General features: G+C 47.7%; 2 protein-coding genes across 4 annotated transcripts in view; both read right to left on the minus strand.

The window, feature by feature from the left end:
* Positions 1-17,307, minus strand: part of LOC120383937 (E3 ubiquitin-protein ligase TRIM39-like) — a 961,691-nt gene that overhangs the window by 788,197 nt on the left and 156,187 nt on the right. The gene's annotated exons all lie outside the window — the stretch shown is intronic.
* Positions 13,785-17,307, minus strand: part of LOC120383908 (butyrophilin subfamily 1 member A1-like) — a 40,046-nt gene continuing 36,523 nt past the window's right edge. For 2 of the 3 annotated variants that reach the window (XM_039502233.1, XM_039502232.1), the window contains one exon: positions 13,786-14,826. In XM_039502233.1, the coding sequence (XP_039358167.1) occupies positions 14,285-14,826 (542 nt within the window). In that variant the 3' untranslated portion in view covers positions 13,786-14,284. Of the gene's footprint in view, positions 14,827-17,307 lie in introns of all 3 variants that reach the window. The other variant, XM_039502231.1, reaches the window with a different exon arrangement.

Raw genomic sequence — 17,307 nt, forward strand, 5'->3', positions numbered from 1 at the left:
TGTTGGTAGTCAGCAGGACTTAATAAGGGCCTTTCCAGCATGGAACCAAAGCAGTCTTTCGTTGATGGACCTTTACATAGATCCAGTCTCCTTGTTCCAAGGAGTGGCAGGGCTGCGGGTAGGGTCTTTGGGTAGCGCTTCTTTACCTGTGAGAAAAGAAACCTAACACATTTCATTAGTGCCTGGCAGTGTTTTGCAGATCTCATAGCTGCTTGGGCACATTCAAGCCCCCCCTTTTCTTGGTTGTCAGCCAAGTCTTAGCTGTGAGCAGTGTCCTTGAATGGGGCCAGTGTCTTATCTTTAGCCTGAGCTTGCTAGCTATTTTTTTCAATTAATTCATTTTGTTCTTTTTCCTTCTTCCCTTCTTGGCTTCTTTTAACCTACAAAGGAAACTTCCACTCTTCACTCATACATTTTTTTTTCCCAACAACGAACACATAAACATTGCCATTATACAGTACATTAATCTTATTATTCAATGTATGCCACATATACCCTTCCACTAAAATAACTTTTATTACAGAGCTTTGGAGCAACAAGCCAGGACAAGCACACCCACTTTGAGGAGTTCACTCAATACAACCTCTAGTCCAATAGCTTCCCACCATCCCCAGCCCTCTGGCTAGAAATCTGAGGTAGCCAGAAGGATCCCATGTACAATATCCGGAGTGGGTTAACTTTTCATGTCCTTGCTTCCAAAGACTGTTGGTGTGCAAATTTTAATAACAATTTTTTTAAATTAACAATCTGGCCAATGAAGTTTCTTTTTCTTACTTAAGGAAATGTATTAGACTTTAGTATATCACATTTTCCTGATTTATCCAAACACTTTGTATTCCAAATTGAATAAAACAAGTATCTGCATTTTAATTTAACCCTTCTGTTTGATTTTAAACTAGACTATCCTATAAAAATATTAAACACAACAATTCTGGCCACGAGACAAACACCACAAGACAGGACATAGAACACAAAACATAATTCCTATTGTGCCAGTAAATGCATGGTATGTTAAATGCTGTTCAGCTGGCATCAGTTTTCTCTGATTATCTGAAAGACAAAAAACCAGAGGTCTACCCCTTCTGGGCAGTCAATCATCGCTTAAAATATACAAATACCCTTATTGATTTCAGGCAAAACAGGAATTACCCCATATTTTCTTGTATTTGTTTCATAGGCAGTCCAGGTTTCAGTGGCTCCTACCTTATCAGTTAGATAATTTGCATTAATAGAGATGCTTTCTGGCTTGCTTCTGGATCCAAAGCTATTCACAGCTTAAAGATTCTTACTTTAAAAGGGACATAATTAACTTTACCAGAATTTATTTACAAACATTTTAAAGACACCAAGAACTTTCCTCTTCAGCATTTTTACAAAGTTCAACTGCTGTTCCCTCCAGCAACTACAGAGTTAACTTCTCACTTCTTCCTTAAATCACTTGCTTGTCTCCCAACAGCCACTTTTATCAACTCAAATCACCATTTCAAGTATTGTCCTGGGTATTTGAAATCCCCATGCTTACACTTACTTACTCCTTCCTTCCACTACACCCTCAAAATTTTCCAACCTGTTTTTCCAATTTTCCAACCTGTCTGTTGCCTGCCCGCTTGGGCCTGATCCTGCTTTTCTCGCTGAACCGTCCCTTCCATGGGCACCGGCTTTGTTCCACTACCAGTTTAGCTAGGAGGGTGGGCTTCTCAACTAGCCCCCACCCTTCCTGATCTCTTCCCTTAAACATTCTTGCTCACCAGGCTACCCAAGTCCTCCTGCGAGAGGCTTGCCACCTGGGCAGAAACGCATGTCCCATTGGTGTTTAACTATTCAATTTCCTCTTGTGGCAAACACACTGCTGTTACAGCATATGCTGAGCACAAATGGTTACATTTCGACAAGTCCCTGAAGGACCGTTACTTGCTTAGCCAGGGCTTCCTTTTCTACCTGGAAGTCCTGTCTCAAGGCCTGCAACTTGCCCTGGGCGTAGGTTTGAGTTGCTGCCTGGTTCATGATCTGTGCTCTTAATTGCTCAATTCTAGTTATCAAGTATACATCTCTTCCCTTTTCTCCAACTTCTCTATTGCCCAGTCCTGCTACGACTGGGCTAGATCCACCTGCCACCCTTCCCAGTCAACCAGGGTGGAGAGAGGAATGCTAAACCCCTCTCCAGTTCTCAGACTTACTGTGGCTGAGAGTGGGCACACCTTTAATCATGCAATCCTCAACATATAACACCAACAGTACCAAGCAAAGCAAACATAAAATAACAAGGGTAAAATAAATAGATGGTGTAAATTCTGCAGGGCTCCCCCCTTCTCAATTGCTCACCAAACTGTGCCAAATTTCTGTTATCAATCTATCCCTCATGTCAGGTGATCAGGCTGACACTGCAGGACGTTGGGGGAAGATAAAGAAAACACACCATATAACCGAATTTTAAAGCTTCATTAATAAAACAATAAAACAACAGAGAGTGTTGGGAATGCTCCCACATCACTCAGGAAAAACATTAATGCCCCAAGCCCTAAGCCACTTTCATACTCACACACATCCAGACTGGCCACGTTTGTGTACAACGTTCAGAGACGGGGGAGAGGTGGACGGGAGATGATCCTGTATACAGCTTGTCCAGAATTTCCAACATGCTTCCACTCTTGGGAGGGCTGTTCTTTTACACCCTGGAATCTCCTGTGGTGTATCTTTCAGAGATTCCAGTTCAGGTCGGCTGCCTGTGGCTTCTTCAGTGTCACCAAGCCACACCGGCTCCCGGGTCGCAAAGGCACACTGTTGGATCTCACTGGACAGTTAAGCTTTGCAAATGTAATCTCAGTTCTGTAACTTGTATTGCCTTTGGTTTGCCTCTGTCTATATTTTTTCCACAGCCAGCTGGGGCCGAAAGCAGTTTTTCTTTGTACTTAGCATAGTCTGCGTTGATTCTTGACCTTGAACGCAGAGCAACTTTCTCTTTATCTCTGGGCTAAGCTGAATTTCAAATTAACTCGTTCGTTTCCTCAATAGACAAATTACTCACACTGTGTCAGAGGCTTTTTGGTGATTAAAAGCTCCTCTGAGATGTATGATCTTATCTAGATTGAAGGTACCTTCTAATGGGCATTGTTTAGATGGATTTTCACGCGTGTAAAGATTCCAATTCTCGAAATATCTGCAGGTTGTTGGACTACAATGTACGTACATGTAATATGCTGGGGTACCCTTAGGGGGTGAGGTGGAATGCTTAGACTGTCCCCCACCCATTTTCCAATAAACACACACAGGGAGGGTGCCCTGTCCGCGCTAGCGGCTCATAAACTAAGGATCTTTCCCTTCAGGGTACTCATACAGGAGAGGCTAATGAGGATGGCCACGACCCTCCTACACCTCCCTTCAGCAAAGAGCGTCGGCTAGTCTCTGGGAGACGGTGCCGCTTACTCTGATTGCATCCAGTGAGATGATCAGACTGTCAGTAGCCCACATGGAAAGGAACGGGGGAGGGAAGGTGGGTTCACACGCTCCTAGACCCAGGTAGCTTCCTCGCCGGACGATGCCAGGCCAAGTCAGCCCACCATGGGTCGGATCTTCTAAGATCCTCTAGTTACCGGGCTTGCATTAGAGTAGTCCTGTTCACGAGCTTTCGCTTCGCAGAGTACTCTGGGCGTCTTCCAGTAACAGTCACTCACACTGGTGTACACACGCACACCAAGGTCTTTATTTCCATATACCACGATGCATCTGTACCTTGCGTCCGGACCCAATACCATGAGGCGGTATAACAACCCCTCTTGAGGTGGTAAAAACCCCTCAGCACCAGTGCATACCTAATGCATTTCCCTATGCATTACCTAATGCATTTCCTTATGCATTACCTTGTTGGCCAACCAAGCAGTTCCCCAGTACTGGTTCAACCTAACCTTCTTGGGGGTGGCAAAACCGTTCCCCAATACCACTCTGCATCTGATCTTGCAGCACCATCAATAAGTTCAGATGACGTAAGCCCAACAGGGACAAAAGGCCCCACGGACAGTCCTCCTCCGATACCCCAATAGAGATTTCAAAAGGTCTCATACCTCTCATGTGGTGCCATGGGGTTCGAAGGGGAATGATCCGTAGCAGCTGCCTGTGTCTCAGTAGGCGCTGCCATCCTGGATGAGCCCCCAAATTGTTGGAGAAAAACTCAGTTCTCGCTTTTTTGTTTGGGTGCAGCAGAGTCAGATACTTTATTCTGTTTAGCAGCTACAACAGGGAGAGAGTGCACTAGGACATAGGGTCTCCCCTTCCTAGACAGGTCTCTCAACAGGTAAACAATTACAGCCAGCATTTATACTTTTGTTACAGACAATAATAAGCAACAGCTGCATTTTGTTTATACATAGGTCATCCTGATATCTTGTTTTTCTCACTTCTAAAAAAACGCCAGTCTACATATTTTATCAGTGCAAGGTCGCAACAACTTCTCACACAGTTCTTTTCCACTCGCCTCACACAATCCTCGCTTCTACAAATCTCGCGTTAGTAGGGTTACAGCTAGCCTGACTCTTGCTAACAGAGACTGTCATGCATTAAGATCCCCTACAAATCCCTGTCAGTTCTTTCTGTACTTCCACACTACACCACCGACTACACAGTAGAACACAAGAGGCTTTTCCCCAGGCCGCAATCAGCTTTTCATAAGTTAGTAGACTTTATGGCCAGAAGGAACCATTAGAGCATTTAATCTGATCCCCTGCAAATCCTAAGGCCTCCTGTATGTCAGAATAGCTGGGTTTTTCTTTTACTCAAACAGTTTCCAGAAAGGCATCTAGTCTATATTAGAAGATCTCAAGAGATGGGGAAGCCATCATTTCTCTTGGTAGTTTGTTCCAATGATGAATCACCCTCTTACAAATCTGGGTCTTATTGTCATTATACTTTTTCTGATTTCTGCTTCCATCTATGGGGTCTTGTCAGACCTGTCTCTGCTAGATAAAAGAGGCTTTTTATACTCAACATTTTCTCTCCGTGAAGTCAAGCAACTCACCTCATTCTTCTTTTGTACATACTAAACAGGTTGAGCTTTTTCAATGTCTCATTACAAGGCATCATTCCCATCACTCAGTTATGAATCTTTTCTATACCATCTCCAATTTTTTTAACATAATATTCAAAATGTGGACAGAAGAATTGGATTCAACATTCCAATATCAGTCTCACTAATGCTGGATCACTTCCCTTTCCATACTCACTGCTCTATCCATCCAAGAATGGCTTTAACCTTTTTTTACCACAGTTTCACATGGACAGATCATGTTGAGCAGCTCGTCCACTATGGCCCCAAAATCCTTTTCAGGGTCACTGCTTTCCAGCGGACTGTCCCCCATTCTGTAGGGTGCTGCCTGACTCCTTTGTGACTGGAAGTATGGGTTTGCCTATGGCTTTATTAAAACCTAATTATTCAGTAAGTATTTTAGAAGAACTAGCCCACTAGAGAGAGAATCATGAATTGCTCAAAGACAATGAATGGAGAAAAGCAGCAAGAGCAATCGAACACATATTTGGTTATGGCTTATTTCTTTGGTCTTAAAAGCGAGTAACAAGGACCTGAGTCTCCTCCCTCACAATAGCCCCATGCTCGCCCAATCAGCACTATAGCTATGGCTACATTAGCACTTCAAAGCGCTGCTGCGGTAGCGCTGCCGCGGCAGCGCTTTGAAGCGCGAAGTGTAGTCAAAGCCCCAGCGCTGGGAGAAAGCTCTCCCAGCGCTGTCCGTACTCCACCTCCCTGTGGGGAATAACGGACAGCGCTGGGAGCCGCGCTCCCAGCGCTGGGGCTTTGACTACACTGGCGCTTTGTAGCACCGCAATTTGCAGCGCTGCAGAGGGTGTTTTTTCACACCCTGCTGCAGCGCTGCAAATTTGCAAGTGTAGCCATACCCTCTGACTCTGAGAATCAGAAAGCTGAGAGTTCTCACCAGCTGTCCCAGGTCACCACCGGAGGGAGTCACTCTTAGAGCACTATTCCAGCCCCATGTCTTTGGGAGGGCCTCCCGCAATGAGAGTTGGAGTGTAACCACCCCCGCCCCCACTGCTCCCCACTCCACATGCCCAGACAGGTCCTGGTGGTGAAAGGAGAGCAGGGGGGAAGGACAAAGATGCAAGAGAAGAAGGGAAAGGAGGGAGAGACAGGAAAAGGGAAAACAAAAAGGAGAAACCGTAATGTCCCCAGTAATTCTAAGGGACAAAGTCCTAGGTCAGAAATAAAATGCTGCCCCCACAATCTAGTGTTTTCCTTTCCTAAAAATCAGCTGGCACCTGATGGAGCAGACTGAACAGGTTCCAAACCTCTCGGAGGCTCTTACATTCTATACAGGGACATCTGTTTTCTAGCAAAATCAAGAAAAGAAAAGGAGAAAACTCCAAAGGGGGTCCTCCTTGCGCTCACTTACGTGAAAGTGAATTCTCTCTCAGTCCTCAAGGAGAGACCTCGAGAAGGAGACGTGCTGAAGCAAAGCCACAGGGATCTCCAAGGTTGCCCCTGTCCTGCACCCCTGTCCTGTCTGGCTCATGTCAAGATCTCTCTGTCAGATCATCGCCTCCCCACCACCTTTGTCCAATAGGCTGAGGTCCTGCCAAAGGCCCTTGTGATGTCACTGCCACACCCACTCCTCCCCTGCAGTGCTGATGTCCTGCCTCTGTCCAGCCACATTGGATGTTTGAGCTGCTTCCCCTGGATCATCCCACTCAATGACTCTTCATTGTGGGGATGACACCAACTATACAGTAGAACACAAGTCGCTCTTCCCCGTGCTATGCTCAGTTGTTCATAAATTAGCAGATTTTATGGTCAGAAGAGACAATTAGAGCATATAATCTGACACCCTGCATATCGCATGCGTTCTGTATAGCATAGTAGCTAGTTTTTGACTAAACACGTTCCAGAAAGGCATCTAGTCTTCATTAGAATGGGCACTTCCCATCACTTCCCTTTCTAGTTTGTTCCTTTGGTGATTCATCCTCACTGTTGAATATTTGTGCCCTATTTCTAATATGAATTTGTCTCTTTTGAGATTCCAGCCACTGGGTCTGGTTATACTTTTCTCTGCTAGATTAATGAGCCCTTTAGTACCCGATATTTTCTCTCCATGAAGTCACTTTAACATTTCAATGACGTCACCTCCAGATCTTTTTGATAATCTAAACAGGCTGAGCTCTTTCAATAGCTCGCTAGCAGGCATTTTTCTCCAGCCCTCATTGCTTTTTGCTGCCCCATCTCCAATATTTCAAAATCTTTTTCAAAGGTGGATGCCAAAACTGGATGCCGTATTCCAGGATCAGTCTTACTGATGATGTGTCACCTCCCTGTGCTACTCACTGCTCTTTTCCCACATCTAATGATGGCGTTAGCCCTGGTCACCACAGCATCACACTGGGTGCTCATGTTGAATGGCTTGCCCAGCATGGCCCCTAAATCCTCTTCACAGTTAGTGCTTTCCTGGATACACTTCCCCATGCTGTAGGTGCGGCCTGCATGCTTTGCTGCTAGGTATAGGACCTTTCATTTGGTTCTTTTCAAACTTTTCTTTGAATGGGTCCAGCTTATCAAGGGATCCCATTGCTCTGTGTCACTGCCTTGTCCTCAGCATTAATTACCACTCTGCTAGTATTTTGTCATCCACCGATGTTAGTGGCAGTGATTTTATATTGCAGTTCATTGATATTTATTTTCAAGAATTAGTCCTTGAGAGCCTCTTCATATCCCTAGTACCCGGAACCTGCTCCGCACAGCCCAGCGAGAAAAGACTGCCCAGCCCAGCTGTTCCATAGGGGCTAAGCACAGAACAAACTTAGGAGCTTGTGTTATCCATAGGTTCTGAACAACAGTTGGGGGTCATCAGCTTACAAAGACACTCTAGACCGGTAGCATAGACAGGACCCAAATGTATCTAAGTTTCCCGCCTTGCAAAATAGGAGAGAGAAAAAACATAACCCTGATTAGCTTTATTTTATAGTTGTGGAAACTGAGGCACACAGAAGCAAAGAGATTCGCTCATGGTCAAAAAGCCAGGAATAGAAAATGGCAGATCTGCTGCTAGTCAGTCCTGGGCCCTAGCCATGTTTATCCTGGCCTCTCTGCTTCAGTTCCGGTAACAACCCAAGTAGAGGTTTTCTTCTTCATGTTCTTTAACTTCACGTCACTGCAGAAGAAAGATTTTTTTCTTACAGGCTGGCACTAATGCATGGAGATGTCTTTCCAGAAGATGTGTTCTGGCTCAGTCATGTCCTAGGTTTTCTGGAGGAAGCACTCGGTGACGTTCTAGGGCCTGTGTTATACACACATTCTAGGGTCGAGCCGTCCCTCCCGCTGCTCCTTCTACCAGTTCTGCAGATGCTCCCCCAACCGCCAGGGCATACGCCCAGGTGGAGGCGACCCCCCCCCCACCTGCCACTACATCATCTCCTCCGACCACCGCCTCCACTACCATGTATAGCGGCCGGGGCCCCTTCCCCACCCTGACCAGGAAGCACGGCGTCCGTTGCCTCCTGGTGCCCACCTCGCCCCACGTGGAGACCTATGTGCGGGCGTTGGTGAGGGTAGTGGGGCCCACTGCTATCGAGGCAGCCTCCAAAATGTACGGAAACGTCATCTTCTTCCTAGCATCGGAGGCTGCCGCTCAGGAGGCGGTGGAGAAGGGCCTGGCGCTGGGGGCATGTTCAGCCCCCTGGAGCCATTGGAAGACCTGGGTGTCCAGTTAGTCCTGACCTCCGTCCCTCCCTTCCTGCCCAATGCCGCCCTGCTGCCTGTGCTTTCTACCCTGGGGTGACCAATCTCTGTTATCAGCCCTCTTCCATTGGGCTGCAAAGACCCCACCCTCCGTCACGTCCTCTCGTTCCGCCGGCAGGTGCAACTTCAACTGCCACCGCCGGCGTGTGATGGAGAGGCGCTCGAGGGGTTCTTCCTCGTCCCCTACAATGGAGCCCACTACCGGGTGCATTATTCCACAGGGGAGGCCTGGTGCTACCTCTGCTGGGAGATGGGATACATCCAGAGGGACTGTCCCTTGGCGCAGCACGGAGGGTGTAAAGAAACCATGTTCTGGGGGAGTCAGAATTGTCTCATAATTATGGCACTGGACTTAGAATCAGGAGACCTGGGTTCTATTTATGCCTTGCTGGGTAAGTCACAAATTCTTAGTGTGCAGACTGTAGATTAAAATAGGGTTGACTTCTTCAAGGACAAGAAACTGTCCAGAGCTGTGGCATTTGAGGCCCTTTCAATTATCCTGTGCTGGTTCCATCAGGCAGTTTGTGTTTCCCCTGCTTGGTTTGGGTCACTCTTAGATCTCCAAGGAGACCTTTGAGTGCTCTGGGTAACGTTCTCTGGTTTCATTGGAAAGACAGCAGAGAACCCAGGGAGTTACAGAAGGTTCTGGTCACCCTGGTGCCTCTGTCATATGCTTTGCAGGAGTTCATACAGGATCTCATGCCAGGCAAATGTCCTGCTTGGATTGCACTTAACTTTACAACTCCTGCAAAGAAGTGGACCTGAGCAGATGGCTCCCCGTTAAATCAAACACTTTGCATCTTTCCCCATGTTAAATACATCTGAAGTGTTTTTAAACATTAGCCAAGCTAACTTTTTATCATTATCTGTATTTATTATTGCTGCACAATAAAGCCTCTAATCAGCCATAACACAGTGCAGCAATAACTTCTATTGCCTGTTGTGCTAGCACAGTGGCAGCGTATTTATGCAAGTTTTCAGTTGCGGAAGCTTGGCGTGCATTTATTTATGTCTGAAAAACACCAGAAGTTAGATTCTGACTGTGTGGAGACATCAACTATTATAGAAACCACATTATAACATTTACTTTGCTTACTATAGATGGGATTATAATAAAAATGTCATAGGAAAGATCCAAATGATAACTCCAGCCTGTGTTTTTGCACACACGTTGTTAAACCCTGGGAACTGCTGAGAGCAAATTTAATCGGACTATATCCAGTACCACAGACGCGATACCAGTATGTACTGACAGCTACAGATGATTTTTCAAAAGAGGTAGAAGAATTTCCACTTAGAACTATGACAGCACATGAGGTGGAGAAGAAGACATATAAAATTATATATCCACATGGCTGTGCAGAGCAAATACTGGCAGATCTAGGTTCTGAATTGAATCATGAGGTAACAGTTTACATTTTCACTATATGGTCAATTACACAATCATGGCCGTGTGACAGGGGCTGTTAGCAGCTACAAACTGAGCCCTTTGGAAGCCAGCACCCTGGTCACTGAGCACACCCAGGGCACCGGGTGCAGTTCGAGTAGGAGGGACTGAGTAGTTTGGGTTTGGAAGGGCAGAGGGGATCACTTGCACCTGTAGGGAGCCTGATGAGGTCACTAGCTCAGTGCTGAGAAGAAAGCAGCAGTATAAAATTCTCAGTTGGAGGTGGAAGGGGCTCCTTGTAACTGCTGCTATGTTGTGATGCACCATAAAAAGTCATAAAGACGCTTGGGGGAAGTTCCCTGGCAGACTGCCTGCTGCTTCATTCACACAGAGGTCTGACAGCCAGGGTTTGCAGGAACTGGTGGGGGAGCCCATTCAGAGTTAAAAATTTAAAAATGAACATGCTGTAAATTGTGAGTGACAACACGTTTTTGTGTCTTGTCAGATAGTAAAAACCATGTTGTATAGTAACCTATTTGCCAACATATTTCCCCATGGAATAACACAATAAAATTGGATAAGGGAACACAGTAATTACACATAATTCAGTGAGAACTAGGGAAAGGAACGCAGATATTTCTGAAGGAAATTTTATGGAAAAATTATCTATTTTTAGATTAATATTTCCCTGTGTTAAAAATTAGGAAAAACACAAAGCTTCAGCAGCCCATGCCACCTAGACACCAGTAGACTGGATAAAAAGCACAAATGACTCTATTAAAAGATAATTTTAGGGTATTTATTATCAAATAATCAAGGTACGTTTAGGGCACTCTGCCATGGATGGCATATTGTGAATAAATCTTCAAAACTGAATTATTACATTGAAAATGTTCATAACGCAGCAAGTTTAAAACAAAAAGGAGTCCTAGCAATGCCATGTGATGTGCCTCCCCTCAGACTCTGCTCAGCTAGATCTTCAAGAAATTAGGTTCAACAGCTAATTTCAAGGAATTAGATCAATCAGTCACTATTTTTACAGAGCTTTAGAGAAAGTGGTGGACAGAACCCAGAGGAATTGTGATGAATTTCCTGGATTAACTTTATTTTCTTTGTACTCTAAACCTCACATGGCAACAAAAATATCACCCTTTCGACTGATTTATGGCTGAGAAGGAAGGTTTGCCAAAAAGCTTCACCAAATTTAATGTTGTGTGTCATTAAGTGCCGGCGTCTTTAATACAGTTAAGTTAATGTGTGATGATTGAGTAAAGGAATACAACCCCTTCTCTATTTCTTTATCAAACTACATTTGTTGTGTCCTTATAACCAAGAACATGAAGAGCCTGGCAGTACACCAAAATCAACAGTGCACAGTGACAGTACATTGCCTGCAAATAATATGTCTAAAGAAAAATAAACTAAAAACTGGAGATTGTAGGAGAGATTTCTATCAATAGGAAGAGAGCATTTGAGGTTGGAGACCGTGTTTTGTTAATTGATGTGAGAAAAAGAAAGGAAGGGTCATATCTTGATTACCAATGATATGTAGTTAGAAAGTTAAAAATCACATGAATTAATGCTGACAGAAGTTCAAAGATTATTATATAATCTTGTGTGAGTTAACTTAAATATATTGCTTAATTAATTCTATCATTTTTTTAACCTATTAATTTTCAAAGATGTACTGCAGGAAGTGGGTGTATGTGCCCTGCCTTCAAGGGAGAGCCCGTCAAGATAATAAAGAGAGGAGGAGAGAGAGAGAGAGAGCAGCTGCATATTGACCCTGCCAGCAGGTAGCGGATCTTGGGGGACAATTACTGCACTGGTGGGGTGCAAAATAAACTTTATTAAGAAAATGCAAAAACAGGGAAAATTCAATAGTGAGGGGTATGGGGTTTGTTAAGGTAGACAATTGGGGAGGGGTTTCTTTTAGTAAATAGTATAGGGGGTTTCAGTAGTGGGGTACAATACAGTTGGTAGCCAATTAACACTGAAGTATAAATGCTAACAATTTCTATGTAAAGGGTGTGTCACAGAAGCATATAACCAACTAACAGTTATGGATAAAATATGTTAAATAGCAAACAATTTTAGGTAAAAATGTGTCACAGTGGTGTAAATGTAGAATGTGAGGTGTATCAGAGAGAAAAAGGGGTAACCAATGGGGTTTTATGCTAGATTGGGATGGGGGAAGAGGAGCACGTGGTGGAACAGAGACCAAAGGCAGAGGCGCTGCGGAGGGAGATTTAAACTCAGGGAGACACAGAGAGCAGACAGGTTGCAAGTTTAAACAGCAGAGAGACTGCAACGAGTGACTGGGGAGCTCGGGGGGAGACACGGGCAAGCTTGGGGGGAGAGGGGTTAGGGCAGCAGGAAGACAGACTTAACCACAATTATACAGAACACAGCAAAATCTTATCTATGTTCTAACTTAACCAAGACTACACAAATTAGCAAGCAACAGAACACAATGCAACAACTTTTTAATCTTAACTTACAGAGCACAATACAAACAATTATCTAAACCTAACTTAACCACAGCTATGCAAAATAAAATTACAACTTATCTAGACTAAAGGCTAAACCTAACCTAATGGGTGCACCTTATGCTAGGGGTTGTTTCAGAGGGCAAAGAGGTGTGTGCCCAGGATACAGCTCCAAGGGTGGGGTTTTAAGGTGGTGACTGCAGTAGTGGGACGACTGCAAGCCTTCAGCCCAGGAAGGCACAGCTTAGCAGCGGCACAGGCTTATTTCTAGCAGCAAAGGTGCTGCAGAGCTAGAAGCAGATTACAGATACAGACCAAGGAGTTAGCTTGGATCTGTCTGCTGGAGAAACAAGGCCAGCAGCTAGGACAGGGGGAGTTTGCAAGACGGAGTTCTTACCAATCCCCAGGACAGCAGCAAGCACAGAGACAGGAACAGCAGTTTCAGCATCAGAGGACACAGAGAGGACTCGATTCGCTTACAATAATCAGGAGATCTCCAGGCAAAATTCGTTGTTCGTGGGAGGGGAGTTTAAAAACCGTGGTACGCTCAAAAACAAACGAGAGCGGGGAGAGGGCCCCCCAAAGACCCCTAGCTGATCAGACCAGGTGGTAAAGCAAGGACCTTCTCCCGGGGGTCTGATCAGAAAATGTCTGTTTTTAAAGGCAAACTCAGGCAGTCTCCCGCCAGTAACTCTGATTGGTTCCCCTTGTTAGAGGGGAGGAGAGGAGACTGCAGGTGAGCACAGAACATGTCTGGGCAAGTTTTGAGTCACAGGTATGACTCACACACTCAGCTATTTTTGCCACTTTAGGTCTTGCATACCTGGGCAGAGCACCCTACACCGAGCCGGGTCCGAACAAAGAAGCTAGACAAAGGAGCAAAAAGCCCCCCTCCCTGAGCAGAGCAATGGCTCCAGTCAGTCTGCACAAGCCATTCCCAGGACAGCAGGGCCAGGCTGTGACTTTAGTTAGCACAATGTCCGGGAGGGGCGGCCACACAGGACAAACAGAAAGGAGAGGGGAAAAAAGGAATCCAGCAGGGGAACAGCTGTAACAGACACATATGTGTGTAGTTGTGATGTTTATGACACATGTACATTGTAACTGAACAACCCAGTCTGACAATTTAATCGTTTATTTTGTTAAGATAAATATTTTGGATTTCTTGAAATTCCACAGTTGAAATACAAATGACGTTATTTAGAGAAGTTAAACTTCACTATAGATTTGAAGGAAAGATGAAAAAAATGTAAATAATTCCATTTCTACAAATATATTTATATGCTTGTTTTTAAAATACTGTTGAAATGTAAATTAAAATATTCTTGTATTTACACCTTGTTGCAATAATATTTTCTAAACTATAATAAACTTTTTTTCTTTCATATTTTATATTGAGATTTCACAGGGGTAGAAAATTCTGACCGGAGTGAATGACCCCATCCCCCACCATCTGCTACCCCTGGGGCAGGGGATGGGAAAGGTGGGGGCTGGGGGTTCCCAGGTGTCCGGTTTTCGACTGGAACCTCCCGTTGAAAAGGGAAACTGGCAGCATCCGGTCAGCACACAAAGTCCAGTTGCTGCAGTAACTGGCCCCCACCACTGGGGCTGGAAGAGCAGCAGGGCTGGGAGGAGCCAGTCTGTGCCACGGGGTCACTGTCAGGGACTGAGATTCCCTCCAGCCTGAGCTGGGACCGGGCAGATTATCAGGGGAGCCGAGTTTGTACCCCAAGTGTTGTAACCAGGACAGAAATAAGGGCGGAGCTTCCCGGAGAAGGTGTCAGTGAAAGTGAAGAGATGGGACCTGTCAGTCACATTGTAAAACGAGACCTCACCCGCCTCATAGTCCAGGAAAATCCCCACCCGGTTGGGCCTGACACTCACAGGGAGGGGGGTCAGAGGGGAGGTGAGGGCCTGGTATTCCCCATCCCTCAGCCACACAGCCCAGTATCCATTCCACCCTTTCCTGCTCACAGATTCCCTACAAACCCCCAGGTCCCACTCAGTCTTGTCTCCCACCTCCACCTCCCAGTAACGCCTCCCGCCCGCGAACCTCTCAGCGCCCAGGACACAGGGATAAGCATCAAATCTCTCAGGGTTGTTGGGCAGATCCTGGCGAGTGTCTCCGAGTCTTACACGTTTCCGATCCTCAGACAGGACAAGCCAGTGATTGGCCGTGTCTGGATCCAGAGTCACGTCCACTGGGGAGAGAGTCACAGAGTCAGGGCCGGGGGCAGGGGCTGGTCACTGGGATCAAAGGGAAATTAACCTGTGTCCCCATTAATCATTGGGGGGGGGGTTGTTGCCTGAGGGGAGTCAGGGCCCCTCTGTCTGTGAGGAGACAATGAGGGGAAAGGGCAGGAGGAGCGAGAGAAGCGGTGAGATGTCAGTGGGGACAGGGGAGGGGAGAGGAAAGGGCAGGGGGAGGTGACAGGAGTGGAGGAAGGGGCAGGAACAAGGGCTATGGGGGGGACAAGAGAAGGGGCGGGCACCATGAGGACAGAGAGGGGTGAACGGCAGGTTCCTTTGGGGGTGGGATCTATGGGAGAAGGGGACAGACCCTAGGAGTCTGCAGGGAGCAACGGAAGGGGTGGGCAGAGGGGTGTGAGGGAATGGGGGAGCTCCAGTGGGGCAGGGGAAATCAAGGGGTGGGTGAGCTGCCAGGGGGTGAGACGATGAGGAGTGGGGGAGGTGGAACCATGGGAGGGGAGCGAATGAACAGGCATTGGTGCCAAAGGGGCAGAATGGGGGGTGAGGGAGCAGGTGAGCAGAAGGGGGGCAGAGAGAGGGGTGTGGAGAAGGGCAGGCACTAGGGGGGCAGAGGCGTGTGCAGGGAGATGTGGGCACCAGGGGGGCAGAGGGAGGATGAAGGGAGGGTGGGGCCCAGAGGTTAGGAGAGGGGGAGGGGAGGAGTGGGGCAGTGCTGAGGTGAGGGGAAGGGCTGAGACCAGGGGGGGCGAGGAAAGGGCCTTGCACCAGGCTGGCAGAGGAGGCAAAGGACACAGCAGGCACCAGGGAGGCAGATGGGGCCGGGGTAGAGCTGGGACTTGGGGCAGAGGAGGAGCTGGCACCAGGGGACTGGAGGGGTGGTGAGGGGTGCAGGTGTCATGGAGCCAGAGGGGGAGGGGAGGGGCAGGGGTGAGAAATAAAGAGAAGGTGGCCTGGGGGATGGTGGCAGAGGGGCGAGAGGAGAGCAGGGTCAGTGGGGCAGAGGGTGGGGAGGGGACGGGCACCAGGAAGGAAGGGGACAAGGGGAGGGTCAGGTGTTGGGGGGCAGGAGGAGGGAAGGAAGGGGCAGGCAGCAGAAGGGTGCAGGGGGAGGGGAAGGGCAGGTGCCAGGGGATTGAGGGGGTTGAGCAGAAGGGCAGGCACAGGGAGGGCAGAGGAGGGGAGGGAGAAGCACCAGGGGGCAGAGAGGGGTGAGAGGCAGGGCAGGTGGGCAGAGGGAGGTGTTAGCAGAGGGGATTGGGGAGAGGCAGGTGCCAGGGGGTCAGAGTGGGGCTAGAGGAGGGGTGGGCACAGGGGGACGAGGGAACAGGCGGGTGCCAGGGGTCAGAGAGGGTGGGGAGAGGGGCAGGTGTCAGGAGGGCCGAGAGGGTAGAGGGAGGCACCAGGGAAGCAGATGGGAGTGAGGGAAGGGGTGGGAGACATGGCAGCAGAGGGGAGGGGCAGTACAGTGGAAGATTCTGTGGGGGTATAAATAAATATAAACTAATAGGCTCTTGCTAATGAGTACTAATGGGCTGTTGCTAATGAGGCCAGGGCAGTGGGGAGGGGAGGGGGCATTTCCCCACTTACTGCCCCCTCCATCTGGGAGAAGCTGCACCAGGTGCCAATCCCAGTTCACACCTGCACAGCGCGTCTGCACTAGGGGTTTGCACCGGTGCAGCTACATCAGTGCAAGGAAACCCCGGCAGACATGGCAGAGACACTGCTGTGCCAGAGGCTGTAACCCCTCCCCTCACTGGGGTTATGGATCAATAATTACAGGGTCACTGGAGCCGGGGAGCTGGACTCTGGGCTCCCAGGTGGGGCCTGACCCACTGGGCTGCAGAGTCATTCTCTCTCCCACGCTCTGGCCCAGTGCCCATGGCAGTGTTTAGACACAGGGGGACGTCATCAGACACCTGGAGCCCAGCGGTTCAAGCTCTCATGACATCAAACGGGGGGATTGAACCTGGGGCTCCCAGCTGAGGGCCCAGCCACTGGGCTAAAGGCTAGAAAGGAAGTGGCAGCACCTTTTTCTGTTCATTGAAACTCAACAGTACACTCGACATGGATTCACAAATAGTTTCTCTTGACCCAAAATATAATTTTGCAGCAAATAAACTATTTGTCCAAAACATTTCACCGAGCTCCACTGCAAACCTGTCTGAGTAACTTAGGAGCCCAAATCCCAGTGACCTGCAGTGAATGACTGTCAGCATCCCCAGAAATGCACAGGTACAGGCAGGCCAGGCTCAGGACATCGGCTATGAAACACTCCAGAGCTGCTGTTTAATTTGCCCTTTGCAGACAAATGCCCCCTGGGCCCTGATCTCACCCCCACAAATCAGCCTGAACTCTCTGCCCAGAGCCATTTGTCCCCTGGACTCTGCCAGCACCACAGACCCTCTGCAGCTGCACCTGGTCATCTCCCAGAGCGGATAACAGTAACAGAGACCATCTCAGAGCCCCAGGAG

The sequence above is a fragment of the Mauremys reevesii genome, linkage group 15 (genome assembly GCF_016161935.1).
Source record: "Mauremys reevesii isolate NIE-2019 linkage group 15, ASM1616193v1, whole genome shotgun sequence".
Taxonomy (NCBI): Eukaryota; Metazoa; Chordata; order Testudines; family Geoemydidae; genus Mauremys; species Mauremys reevesii.